At 33.4% G+C, this 14,707-nt stretch overlaps 1 protein-coding gene and 1 long non-coding RNA gene across 2 annotated transcripts in view; one reads left to right on the top strand and one right to left on the bottom strand.

The window, feature by feature from the left end:
- The window catches only part of LOC118182336 (MFS-type transporter SLC18B1-like), a 102,464-nt gene extending 92,667 nt beyond the window's left edge, over window positions 1–9,797 (bottom strand). The window contains exon 1 of the mRNA XM_035351669.1: window positions 9,705–9,797. Within this exon, the coding sequence (XP_035207560.1) occupies window positions 9,705–9,712 (8 nt within the window). The 5' untranslated portion in view covers window positions 9,713–9,797. The remainder of the gene's footprint in view (window positions 1–9,704) is intronic.
- LOC118182338 (uncharacterized) overlaps window positions 1–14,707 on the top strand; it is a 315,423-nt gene that overhangs the window by 272,800 nt on the left and 27,916 nt on the right. The window lies entirely within an intron of this gene.

Consider the following 14,707-nt stretch of genomic DNA (forward strand, 5'->3'; position numbering starts at 1 on the left):
TTTTTCCCCTTTTAATCAAATTCATTATCAATATTGTTACGAAATGTCCAGGCGCAGTAAAATAGCTTCCTCGCAAAGCAGGGTTGCCACATTTGGCGACAAAATTGGCGATATGCCATGGACGGATGGAGCACCTTCTGGAACGAGTTCTTACCGGTTTAGCCCAGAATGTTCTCGAACACAAATTAAAAGCTCTATATAAAACCTGCTGGTAAGCAGTGAGTTAGTTCGTATCGAACCAATCAGTTAGTTAGTGAGAGTCCATCGAGTTGTTAGACAGTCAGTGAGTGCCGAGTTGGTCGTCGAGTGCACCGAAAGAGTCTGCTAGTGTATCGTGCTTAGTGCATCGTCGAGAGAGTTTGTTGAGCTCCGGGAACGACTGAACCGAGGAGTCGGGAGCTGTATTATAGTGTATCGTCGATTGCATCGCGAGTTGTAGCGTGGAGAGTCTCAAGAGTACGTGGAGTTCAGAGAACGACCGAGGAGAGTCGGGAGCTGTACTCTGGTGTTTTGCAGTGAAGCTGTCTCCACCGTTGTAGTCTGATAACCGGAAGGCTTTGCTGCTGATTGTACGAGCGTGTTTTTAGTAGATCATTCGATGACTGTAAAACGTGACTTTGGAGCTATCCTGATTAAACATTGGCTAAATAAAGCGTGTTTCGATACTTCATCAAGTGTCGTCGTTATTCAATCCAAATCCGCACGAGCCCCGTAACGAGAAGAAAAGTGGCGTAGCAATATTAAGTTTTTAAAGAGATTTATTCTATTTCATTCAGTAACTTACATCTTAATCCACTCAACGGAGTTCTCCAGTACACCATAGAGACATTAGGTAGTTTTTGGAAGCAGGCAAGATGAAAAGTTAGCAAGCGCCTTCGCCGAGAATCGAACCACGGACCTCTGGAATACCGGCCTAGTGTGCAGAACCACTACACCACGAAGGCACGCTAGGAAGGCGAGAGAAATACCTTATAACCCAACTAAATTATCTCCGCGCACCTGAGTAAGCACTTTGAAAAACTTTTTTTCAGTTTTTCAGATATGCATACAACAAAATACATCCGATATACTTTTATTCAAGATAAAGAAAGAAAATAAAAGTTGTAGAAATAAAGAATAAAAAAATAATTGTCATGAAAACACTAATTTCTGAATTTTTATTAGTGTACTAAGGGGTTAAAAAACATGTTTTACAGAAAACTATCACTACTATTAAAATGAGTTGACTATAAAAGTATGTTTTCTAGCTGGAAGTGTCGAACTAGGGCGCACATCTCTTTAGAAAAAATTGTTTCGTGTACGTTATCTCATAATAGAAAGATCCAGTAACATTTGTCTTTATTTATTGGTCTTGTTATTTACTGATAGAATTCTAAAACATTTATTGTAAACGTGCTAGTTTAATATCAAAGTATCTAATATATCCTTAGTGATGTATTTAAAAAAATATCAGTACCTATGTAAAACTAAATCATTTTCTCTCACTATGACAGTTTCAACTGAAAAGTTTGTTTTTTTCCTCCCTATTCAATAAGCCTATAAGGTATTTCTCCCACCTTTTTAGCATGCCTTCGTGGTGTAATGGTAGCATGCTGGGCCAGTATCCAGAGGTCCGTGGTTCGATTCCCGGGGAAGACGTCTGCTAATTTTTCATCTTGTCTGCCTCCAAAAAATACCTAATGTCTCTACAGTAGTGCCCGAACTAAAAGGATTGTGGATGATGACACTCCACACTCAGGATTTGGCGATTGGGTCCCCTAAAAACCCCAGTCGCCCTTTAAAAGGGGGAGTATATAGTTATTTATCCCCCCTTCTTAGCATGCCTTCGTTGTGTAGTGGTTCTGCACGCTGGGCCGGTATCCAGAAATCCGTGGTTCGATTCATGGCAAAGGCGTTTGCTAATTTTTCTTCTTGCCTGCCTCCAAAAAATACCTAATGTCTCTACAAGCCTTTCCTAATCATTAACGATTTTCAATGAAAGAAAGAAATATAACTAAATAAATAAGCATTTTATTTTTGTGCAAAAATTTAATACAAAAATAATTACATAAATAATTATGAAACAATCGTAACATAACTGATTTGCATTTTTATATACCGTATTTTCTCACTTACTCCCCCTTTTTAAACTAATTTTATCGTCCGAAAATCGAGAGGGAAAAATTACCCGAGTAATTGATTTTTTGAAGAACTCAGTTTCAGCAAGTTTTAACAAATGAAAAGTAGTCATGGATAAACTACTGGTAACTATCACAATATTATTTCTTTAAGAGAAATTACATTCCCATCAAAATACATAGCAATATTAATATTACAATATCTGACGGATATTGGGCCGATATATGATCGTACTTAAGCAAAATACGTGGCGCAGAGGGCTACGTGTCGGACTCAGTTTCCTTCCCAAGGGCAGCTTACATGAATAAGTCTTCCCCGCAGTCCCCAAGAGAGACATCGAAGGATCGAAGGAGAAATGAGCAGATAAAAAAACCGGGATTTCGAAAGATCAAACACATCAGGAATAAATAAGGTTATAATGAGCTGAAATGTAAATAATAGAGTTAAGATAAAAAAACATATTTGAAAAGTTTTTTAAATGTGAGAATACCTTACATTCCGATAGCTTAACAAAGAATTTGCAGAAAATTCGCTTCAAATAATAAATACAAGGGAAAATAAAATCAATGAAATGTTTATACAAAAATGCAAACATAAATTGATTACACAGAATAAAATAATTAAAGAAATATAATTTACTAGTAACTAGAGAGAAAAACTATGTACAACAAAAGAAGAGGAAAATCATGCGAACATTTTTTTAAATTTTCAGAATCTACTGCTAAAAAAGGTAGGAGTAAAATTACGATATATTAATTTTAAATATGAAAATTTTAACACAGTCAAACTTTTCTAATATTGATTCTCATAATTAATTAGAAAGTTATAAATGAGATAGTGAGATGAGTTTCAGATCAGAATTTCAAAAAGGGAGATTTAAAAATTTGAGATTAAAAAAAAAGATTAGAAAAGATCAAAAGGAGATTAAAAAACTTGAGAGAGAAATATTTAATTTATTTAGGTATTATTTTTGTTTTGCTTTATAGCAGATATTGATTCAAATTTTGATTCTGAAGAATCCAACTCAGATAATCAATATATGAGGGACTGGTAGCCTGTAGGCCAGATACAGCCAGCCACTCGGCTACCAGAATTGATTATTATTGATTGCAGATTTAAGAGTACATATATTTCCATTTTACTATCTTAAAACTAATTTTTGTGAACTTATTCTTTGCATGAACATTCACAATGTTTTCATTAACTTGCATTAAGTTTTTAGTTCCAAAACTTATGGGCATATATATTTTTCCAGAATACTATATCCAGGATATCGCTTTCAATTTCTTTGCATAATCTAAATTCTAATCTTGATGGCGTTCCATCTGCCAAAACTGTTTACAAAGATTATTTGAAATTACTACTACAAGAAACTTGAACAGTATTTTTCATTAATCCTGAGATATTCTTAAATATTTGCTACATGATATATATTGTGTAGTTCGTGTCCCAGAAAGGAATAAAGTTCATCTCTAAGAGTACAGAAGTTGGCTGCTATTAAAATATAATATTAAACTGTTTCTTTCTTCATTCATAACATATGAAATACACTGCTCGACATTGAAAATGCAACACCAAGAAGGAGTGGTCAGAAATTTATGCAAATTTTAGAGTAGACGCACGTCACTGAGTTATGCGAGTAATGTGAAATGCGCAGCTCTCCGACGCACGTGAAGTAAGATATAAGGGAAGGAACGTGCAGAATGGGCAATATTCGTGTCGTTATTTCTGCCAGACGAATTACCGAAGAAAGTTGGTTTTTGTCCCGGAGGCTATGTGTAATAGGAGAGAATGCCAGGCTGTCGTCAATGAAGGTACTTCCAGCAGATAGACGATTTTACGGGGGCTATGGTGATCGGACTGAGAAGGGCGAGTTTGTCCTTACGTCAAATCGCAGCTGATGCCCATATGGATGCGAGCACGGTGCATCGGCTATGGAACATGATTGGAACAAGGAAATGTGGGAAGAAGGAGGGGTGCAGGTGCAGCCAGAGTGACGTCAGCACGCGTGGATCGACGTATCCGCCGACAAGCTGTGGCGGTCCCTCAAGTCACTTGTACGGCGATTGTGCAACATGTGCAAGATATCCTGGAAGTTTTAGTGTCGACCAGAACCATTTCCCGTCGATTGGTTGAACGTGACCTGCACTCACGGCGTCGGTTAAGAAGACTGCCATTGGCCCCACAGCATAGACGCCAACGTTTAGAATGGTGCCGGACTGGAGCGATGTGGATGACAAAATGGCGAAACGTCGTGTTCTCAAATGAGTCACGCTTCTGTTTATCCAGTGACAGTCGCCGCATACGTGCGTGGCGTCGACGTGAAGACAAATCTAATCCGACAGTAACTGTGAAACGCCCCACCGCGCGACAACGTAGCATAATGGTTTGGGGCGCTAGTGCCTACGATTCCAGGTCACCTCTAGTTCGTATTCAGGGCACTATGACGGCCGAACGATACTTGGATAATGTACTGAGGCCGGTGGCAATCCCCTATCTTCAAGGGCTGCCTAATGCAATTTTTAGCAGGATAACGCCCGACCACACAGTGCTCGCATCTGTCAACATGCTCTGTAAGGTATACAGATACTTCCCTGGCCACCGTATTCTCCTGACCTGTCACCAATCGAACATGTGTGGGATATGATTGGACGCCGTTTGTAGACTTTGCCCCTGCCTCGTTCAGAAGACGAACCTGTGGCAAATGGTTGAAAAAGGAATGGATAGCCATCCCTCAGGACACTGTCCGCACTCTTATTGATTCTATGCCTAGACGTGTTTCTTCGTGCATCGCTGTCCGCGGTGGTCCTACATCCTACTGAGCCGACGCCGTTTTCGCTCTGTATTCTGACTATCATTTTGAAATAAAGATCAGTTATTGCTGCTTGCTGTCTCTGTCTTTTTACCGAATTTCATCACTTTCTGGCCACTCCTTCTTGGTGTTGCATTTTCAATGTCGAGCAGTGTATAATTCCTTAGTACATCCGTATTTTTCTTGGTAGTTCCATGTATCTTTCAGTTATCTATTTTTTTAAATCTATTCTTGATTGTACGTTCCCTGTTTTCTTCCTTTTACAATTTGTTGTCCATTTTGTAATGGTTCTAACCGGTTATGCTTACTTTGTAAACCCTTTCTATCATTTATTTCCGTAGTATAATTTTAAGCTTTGAAATTTGTTATAAGAGAAACTGCACAATTCAAACTGTGTATATTAAGATCAGCTGCATTACCTGATTGCTTAAAATTATGTATATTTGAATATTATTATTTTTCCTCTTCTAAGACTTTCCTTTCTTTCCCTCTTTATATTTTTCCCCAAGGAAAATATATGCATGCAAAATGAGATACTTTGTAACTACATGCATACGATAAAATTTTTGGAAAACTATGTACTACTGATACTACTAAGCAGAGTCCGGCTAGATTAGTCAAACTCGAATATTAACCCGAAATAGGATTAAAAATGGAAACTTGAAATTGCAGTTTAATACCTTGAACATATACCATTAAAAATTCAGAGAGTTAAAAAAATTATAAGATTAGCAAAGATTAGAAAAAAAAACTGTTATCTGATCTATATAAAATACAAAATCTTATATTTAAATTGTGTTGTTCAAAATAAGCAAAGTCAAGTAAGAGAAAAAATGCTTTTATATTATTGTACCGAAAATAAAATCCACTTGAGAGTTGTTCACTTACCTTATAAGGTATCCCTCCCGCCTTCTTAGCGAGCCTTCGTAGTGTACTGGTTACCACACTCAGCGCGTAATTGAGAGGTTCGCGGTTCGATTCCCGGCGAAATCGTTGCTAATTTTTCATCTCACCTGCTTCCAAAAATACCTAATGTCTCTACAGTGGCGCCCGAACTAAAAGGATGTTGGATGGTGATTCTTCTCACCCAGGATTTGGCGATTGGATCCCCTAAAATCCCCAGTCGCCCTTTAAAAGAGGGAAATATAAGGTATTCCTGCCGCCTTCTTAGCGAGCCTTCTTGGTGTAGTGGTCAGCACACTCAGCGCGTAATTGAGAGGTCCACGATTCGATTCCCGGCGAAGGCGTTGCTAATTTTTCATCTTGCCTGCTTCCAAAAGTACCTAATGTCTGTAAAACCTAATAAAGCAAATAATTATTCAAGATGTAGCTGTGCATTTATTTAACTTGATCTCTTGTACGCGAGATCTGCAACAAATATTTTGCTCGAGTGGTAATATTTTCTATTTTATAAAACTTAAAATCAGCAAACTGAAAACAATAAACATCTTAAAGAAGATGTCTTTGAAATGTTTAATTAACACTTTATAAGATATTTTTTCCTTCCTTCCAGCATGTCTTCCTGGTGAAAAGGTAGCGCACTCAGCGCGTATTCGAGATGCCTAGAAATTTCCAGATGTAGCGCATAAATGTGATGAACAACATGTGCTTAGATGTAAACACAGAAGCCAATAAGTTTCTATTAGCCACTTACAGGGAACTACACCATCTCTTTATAAAAATTACAAGCCTAATGCTATCCGTTGATGGAAAGGTGAAACTAAAAAGTGCATCTAAAAATTCACTTCTTTTAAGAGCTAAGGATAAATAAAAGTGAGAACTTGGCTCATTAAATAAAATAAATATTCCTATGAATGTAATATGTTCCCATGAAGTCTCGGAAGAAAGCGTTCGAGTGCTTTGCCATAATTAAATAAACCAAACCAAGTCATATGAAGTCCCATAAAGTATTTTTCCCACCTTCTTAGCATACCTTCGGGGTGTAATGGCCAGCAAACTCGAGTCCCGGCGAGGGCAATGCTTATTTTTCACTTCTCTCCTGTTTAGAAATAACCTAATGACTCTAAAGTGGCGCCCGAACTAAAAAAGGTGGTGAATGATGATTCTTGATCACCAAGATTTGGCGATTGGGTCTCCTAATTCCCAGTCGCCCTTTAAAAGGGGGAGTATATAAGATATTTCTTCCGCCTTCTTAGCATGCCTTTGTGGTGTAATGGCCAGCACACTCAGCGCATATTCGAGAGGTCCGAGGTTCGAGTCCCGGCGAGGGCACTGCACATTTTTCCTGTCTCCTGCTTCGAAATAACCTAATGTCTCTACAATCCAATTCATTAGTTAAAGACATTTTATGAATTATATTGGCAGGTCTTATGTGTTCACAGTGAAGTACATCTTACTCACCATATTCTTATAGTTGCAGATGAAAAAGGGTACTGTTGGACCTTTGCCAATATTACCTCCAAAGAATGAAACCAGTTTTACTCAAATTGGCACCAAAATTATACAATTTACTACCGTATCACTATATGTCAGATACAGAGCTTAAATTGCGCCGGAGTCCACCGGAGCCCTAAATGACAAGACTCCGGCTCTTCTTTAATGTAAATGAACAACAATTTCAGCAGAAATTTGATCTCGAAAATTTTATTTTTAATAATAAAACTATGTTAAAGAGCGATTCTAATTTCTGAATGCATGCTTCTTTTTTCTTGGGAAACAAATCCTTGGATACAAATCGCGATTTTTAAGGAAAAGAGAAGCCCCCACCCACATGTCAAAGGCTTATTCTCCAAAAAGTACAATGAATTTATGACAGCTGGTAAATTTTTCGTTTCAACGTTATTGTCTTTCCTCGGAAAAGAACACCTGCAGACTTTTTTAGAACCATGTAACGAAAGAGGGGGGGGAAATGAAAATTGTCAGTTGTAACTTTTTTTTTTTTCAGTTAACCCTCGGATTTGGAGAAAATTTGTACCCCTGTCATATTGTGCTCGACAGCTAGAATTATACTGAGAGGAGATCGTGTCAGAAAATGCTGGAATCTTCTTTCCCTCCCCCCATACCAAAAGGCCATCCGTTAAAATTTTCTCCATACTTCTCTTTTACTTGACGCTTTAACCATTTAACCTTTTTTACCTGGAAAAAGAATGGACTTCATTTCTATCATTTGAAGTGCTATATTATATTCAAAGCTTAAATTAAACCGGAGACAGGTTGAGCTATTTCTTACGTTTTGTGCGAAATTGTAATTCCAGCCGAAACCCCAAATAAGTCAAGGTCCAATACTTTATTTTAATATTTAATTATTTACCGTTAGCCCAGCAGGGTTATTAATTTCGTTTTGATTCACGATATAAACGACGAATCACTTTTTAAATTGTTGCCACCAAATATTAGAGCCCTGTACTATATTTAAAAAAATTAAATAAGGAAGAATCTGCATAAATGTATGTATTTTTCACGCAATGTGATAAAACAACGGTACCTAGAGCCATCAAATTTTTCATAATATACGTCTCCACCTGAATATGGGCATCTGGAAGCCCAAATTTGAAATTTGTTTTATTATCTATTTCATATTTTGTAAAGCATTTATGAGTTCTTGATTAAGAAATTCAGCGATTTCAAAGCAAGCAATGGCAACACTGTACGGGGAAAAAAAAAATTATCTCCAGCGCGCGAGACTGAGTATCAGAAATTCTAAAGACATGCTCTTTTACAATTATTTTGCGATATTGTTGTTAAATTGAATTTTATGGTTTAAGTGCGAAGAACATAATATTTAATAAATAAATTTAAACAAATTTAAATTCTAAACAAATACGTATAAAAGTAAAAAAGTAGAAAAGCAAATTTAAATTCTAAAAAAAGGAAAAAAGCCAAAATAATTTAAAATAATTTAAAAATATGCAAACATGTAAAAGATTTAATTCTCGAACTAATCTATAATATCATTTAAATTCAGAAGCATAAGCAAATCAAGTGTAAAATCTATCCATGAAAATAAATCTACTAATTTAATAAATTAATATTAAATTAAACATTTTTTTTTAAAAATGCATATGTGAATGATCGTAGAGTAGGCAGGAGACAGACTTATCAAGGTTAACACACAAAACGTAAAAAAACGCCTCTTTGGGCGCACTATAAAATCTGAAAGCTTTCAGATTTCTCTTTTAATATTAATTGCTTAATTATTCTAATCATTAATTATTTAATTTTAAAGATTAGTTATTTTACTAGCCATTTTATTTATTTATTTATCTTTGTTCTTCTTTCCTGACATCCTTCCATAGGGCTCCGGCACTTCTAATTATAGAAATTAAGCCCTGGTCAGATAACAAATAACCACCATAGTTATTAAAGAGGTTATAATGCTTTAGAAGATGTAGTCTTTTTCAAGAACTGTTCATTTGAACATGGCAAAGCAAAATTCTGCCTCAGAGAAGGGATGCCTTTGTGGAGAACTTTCTGAGAGAAACTGACTCGAGATTATACTATCTATGGAAAAAAAATCTATGAAAATGTACATGAAATCAGCCCTTTAGCCAGGATTCTAACCCAGGTAGAACTACCAGTATTCAGCAGTTTCTAAATCCTCAAATATTTTTGGGTCTTCTTCGTAATAATAGTATTATAAATAGTAATATTATTATTATTATTATTTTAAGAAAAATATAATAATAGTATTCTTTTTATAAGCTGCAATTATCTCTGCTTTTTCTTTAAATGTCCTCTTTTTTGCCTTTTTATTAAAATATTTTTTCAAATATTTTTACTTTTTAAAACATAATAAAGCTAATTGAATCATTACCTTTCCATATTACTTGATTTTCAATCCAGACAAATGAACAAAAACTACTCTAATTCTTTTTAAATTTTTCCAACTGCAATACGAAGTCAATTTCTGAAATGATAAAATTAGTAGCATTTGAATCAAAACAGTAAATTATACAGCAGTCATTATTCAACAACAACAAAAGTGTTAAAAAAAAATTCTTTTTGAAAAGAACACTGAGTAACACTAAATTTTATGTTTGAAAATGTCTGCGAGTATTAACTAGATTGCATGTAAGAGAGAAAAGAACGAAAAAAATCAGAATTCAGAACTAAGGAAACAAAAAAATTAGAAAAATGCCTCAAATGTCTTGGGAGACTAGCTGAGGAATACGTTTCTAAAAGTTAATTGTTAAGTAAAACAATATAAGTGAAAATGAACATATAAAGTGCTAAATACGGTACACGCCGCTTAATGTGATCGCGGTTAATGTTATCATTCGGATACTGTTATTAAATGTCCGAAGTCTCATCGGTTTATACATGAAAACATGAAAAATACATTGATTAACAATTCGGTTAATATGATGAAAATATTATAGAATAAAATTTTTAAACTGAAGTTATATCACCAAATAAAAGATAAAGTCACCAAATAAGATCAAAATAAAACGTTAATTTGCCTAGTGACATAGCAATGTGGCCAAATCATTGTGATTGAAATCAAAATAAAGCCAACAGTTTCATTTCGATTTTATTCAAAATTTTAAAATTAGGCAAAAAAAAAAAAAAAAAAAAAAAAGGTTCGATGTATGAAAGCTCCATTAAATCTGAGTGATAGCAGAAAAAACAAATTCTGCAGTGTTTTTTTGTTTTCTGGGGAAAAAAATCCCTGATAACATTTACACCAAATTAAGGTTGATTTTTTGCCAATTTTAAATTTTACATTGCAGGTTCTTTTCCAGTTTTTGTCCTCCAATCTCTGAGTATTAAGATAGGGGTACAAGATTGGTCAAAGTTATCAAAATAGCCGTAGACAAACGTGATCGTATTAAGCGGATGTATGTTTATATGTGAAACATTAATACAGTGAAACAAAGCTAGCCTAATAAATACTTTTGAACAAAATTAAGAGAAAACTTCAAAACAGTACTTCAAAATTTATGAAAAAGCACTTTCTGTAATGTCATCTAAAAACAAATCATGCTATTTACATACTCAAAAGTTAGAATTTTTTTTTTTATTTTTTTAAATACAAATTTAATATGGTAGTGTCTGTTTTTCGAGGAAAGCGTGTAATGAGCAGGGCTTAGAATAGGGGTAGTTGACATCCTGCAAATTACTATGCATGACATTATGGATCTGCTCAACATAAATGAGATTTGACAAGCATGTTAGAGAATCTAATCAAAGCAACACCTTCATTCCCGAGGTACTTATCATCAGTGAACATCACTGCTGATGATATTTAAAAAAATGTACCTAAAACCAGAATATACTTACGTGAAAGATAATACATAGTCATATCTAGTTTGCTCAAACTCCTACACATTTGCCTATTTTGAGTGCATTAATAGAAATGCATGTATACACTTCCTCTCTCCCACAAATTAAAAAGTATTTATTCTATTAAAACTTTTAACCACAAATTGTGTCAAGTGTAGTTTTCCAAGTTTTCTTTTTATATCATATTCCATGTAATATATAAATAGAAAAATAGATAAAAAATAAATACCTAAATTACGAACATTTATTAAATATTATAAGCTTAAAATACTTTTCATACAGTAATCGCGTTTTTATGTTGATAAGAAAAGAATTTAAAAAGATAAAGTAATTTCTCAAACCTAAATTTGGAAATAGCATTATTTGTTCAAAATTAAGACTAGACTAGTTACGAGACATCTATTACGCTGAGATTAGAGATGGGAGGAAAACACGAGTATTAAATTACCAGTAAAGCTGATGATTCGCTATCAAAACAATGAGCAAAGTATTATTAAAACCATCACATGCAACTAATGTTATTTAATGTAAGCTATTATTATTATTTATGCATTACGTAAATTTGAATAGATGTTAATATTAGTGAGAAAAATATTCTTCCAATGCATATTATTTGATCTGTTGTACAACAATGTGCATATTTGCTTTTTAAAGACGAAAAATAAAGACGTCTTTAAAGACGAATATAAATTTTAAGAGATAAAGTAATTTCCTCGCACACTTATGCAGCGAAAGTTCATAATGATGAATATCAAATACATATACGCAAACACAAATAAAACAGGTTACAGCATTCATGCTTAAAACGCAATTTCACGTAATTTAAATACAGTTCTAAACAAAATAAATAGTAAAGAAGCTAACTCAAAATGTACTAAAAGGTATGCAAAACTAATTGGAATAATTTTTTAGCAATAAAATTATACTTACATGTTTTAATTTTCTGCAATGTGTTTTCACCAGATACGAAGCAAAGTTTCGCAATTCGACCAATGTTTCGCTTCTGTTAAAAACATGGAATATTATTCAAGGCAAGCAACATATGTCCTTGAATAATATTCCATATAAAGCCCGACGTACAACAAAGCTTTATGATAGTTAAGGAAGAAGAATGTGGTAATGTATGGAAACGTAGCTGCAATTTGCATAAAAATATAATTATATACGAACTTCGTTTGTTTAGCAGTTAATTCATTCAAAAGGAGCCTTATTCAATTTAAACTTTTATTAACAAAGATTTTACATTAGAAAAAGTTGTGCTATGAAGCAATGTTTACTCACAGTTTATAATAATTTAGTGTAATTAAAGCTGTTTTGTTTCAATTGCAATTAAGTATTAAGCGAGGTATATATTATTGTCACTTAAAGACTGCTAAAAACACGTAAATCATAACTGAGGATTGTATTGCCTAAGCGCACGGAATACTAAAATAGCAAAATGCAGTTTGGCGTACTGTAGCAAAATTATAAAAATGCTAAAACAAAACTTATTCTTATGTTCCCATATTTTTCCATTAGATTTTTACTTACATGGAATAACCTGCAGCCTGTAACAGTGCATACATTTAATTTAACTGTAAAACTTATGATCCTCCAAGAGTTTGGTTTGAAAATTTTCTGGAGACTCAGTCAACACAGAAAAGTAAGATCCTTTGCTGTTTCAACATTGCAGTACTGTTAGTAACAGCAGAAAATTTCGTTCTATCTCCGATCATACTTCTAGCAGCTGGTATTTTCATTTTACTTGCAATTTTAGTGAAATATGACGGCAAATTTGGAAGAACACTTTTTCGAAGTTTAGGCCTATCCATTTCCTACTGGTATACTGAATCATCTGGCAGTTAGAAAAAATCTTGTATCAATTTCTGAAAAATGTTGTTAACATCTGACATCATTTTTCAACATTATTCCATCTGCTCAAGGGACTGCTTGCCTCCATCTTTCTAATAGAAGATGATTTTCAGAAATATATTACGAGTACCATAAATGAAATATATAAGAAGCAAGAAAATAGTGACTATGTTCATTAATTTTCTCTAATTTTTTATGTTACTTTAATGCTAATCTAACATTTAATGGCTTACATTTCATTTGAAAATTTTATCCCCAAATTAAAATTTGTCTATAATTTGTAACACTGAAAAATTTCTAAAAAGACAATTTTAAAATTCTTATAGTTAAAAGAATTCATAATAGTCCTCACACTGCAATGTGCCAAAAAAATTATAACTTAAATTTTTAATTACCATATTCTTATATGACCACTTTACTAGATTTCATAATATTTGTAACTGTATTTAATATGCTGAATTTTTTATATACATTGCAGTTTTCATTACATCATCTACTGTTCTTATATTTAGTTCAGCTTCACTTTATCATGTAGGCTTCCTACATCTTAATCACAAACAGTGGCGTGCTCATTTCCATTCATTATAAAAGCTGTCTCCAAACAGAAGAAAAAAATTAACTCGACTTTCTCTTTTTTTATTTGAATAAAAGTGCAAAGATTTTGTTATTCTTCTACAGTTTCAAAAATTTTACCTAAAATCAATCTAAAGACTGACTGCTTTCATTTACGAAATAGAAATATAATCAGTAATGCAGAACAGATGAAATGTGAGAACAGATGAAAAGTCAGGTGAGCAATCCATTCACTTAAGTGTACAACTAACTGAAGAATTACTAAATTATTTAAGAAGTATTAAAAAAATTATTATCAAAAGAAAGAGTATGATGATTTTTTAGTGAAACATGATAGCTGTAAAACGTATTCAAATTTGAACGAATCAATGTATCCTTTTATCAACCCTTATGAGCAATTAGCTGATATTGTAGCTAATATTTGATTCTTAATGATTTTCCTTAAGCATAATATAAATGCAAGCGTGTTTCCCTTAGAAAATATTCCACTAACGTATCCATCACCTTTGGCAGAAAGCCTTCATATGCTTTCGCTTTAAACAGTTAACTAGATGGACCATTACGTTCTCTTAAAGTACAATTTTTCATTATATAGCTACATATTCTAGAAAAGAAATTGGTAAGAATTCTATATTATGTAAAACTTAAGCTGAATTAATAATAGTTCATTTAATAACACTAGTTTGTTCTAAAACTTCCGTGGTACATTTTCCCAATGCTACAGATATAGTTTTCTAATCAAAATATTTATGGTTACACCTAATATATATATATTATATATATATATATATATATATTAGAATTTATTTCCTAAACAGTATTGATTAATTGATTATATTATCTCCTAAGTTTAATTAAAGTAGAATTACTATTTTAAAAGTGTGAATCCATACTGGTAAGTTATATTTTGAAAGATGTTTTGAAGTAATTTGAAAGCAAAATGTTAAATGTTTTAACGGGGACTGGAGTTAAATCATCATGAAGAATAAAATTTCAATTGTAAAAGGAAAAATTAAAACATGTAATCATTGTCATTGATCGGAAATTAGTTGACTTTTCAAGGGGAACAAACCAACTCCCGTTCAATGAACAATAATTGATAAAAATACG

This window comes from Stegodyphus dumicola, chromosome X2, assembly GCF_044657685.1.
Source record: "Stegodyphus dumicola isolate Sdum_Otavi_A_Nest chromosome X2, ASM4465768v1".
Classification (NCBI taxonomy): Eukaryota; Metazoa; Arthropoda; class Arachnida; order Araneae; family Eresidae; genus Stegodyphus; species Stegodyphus dumicola.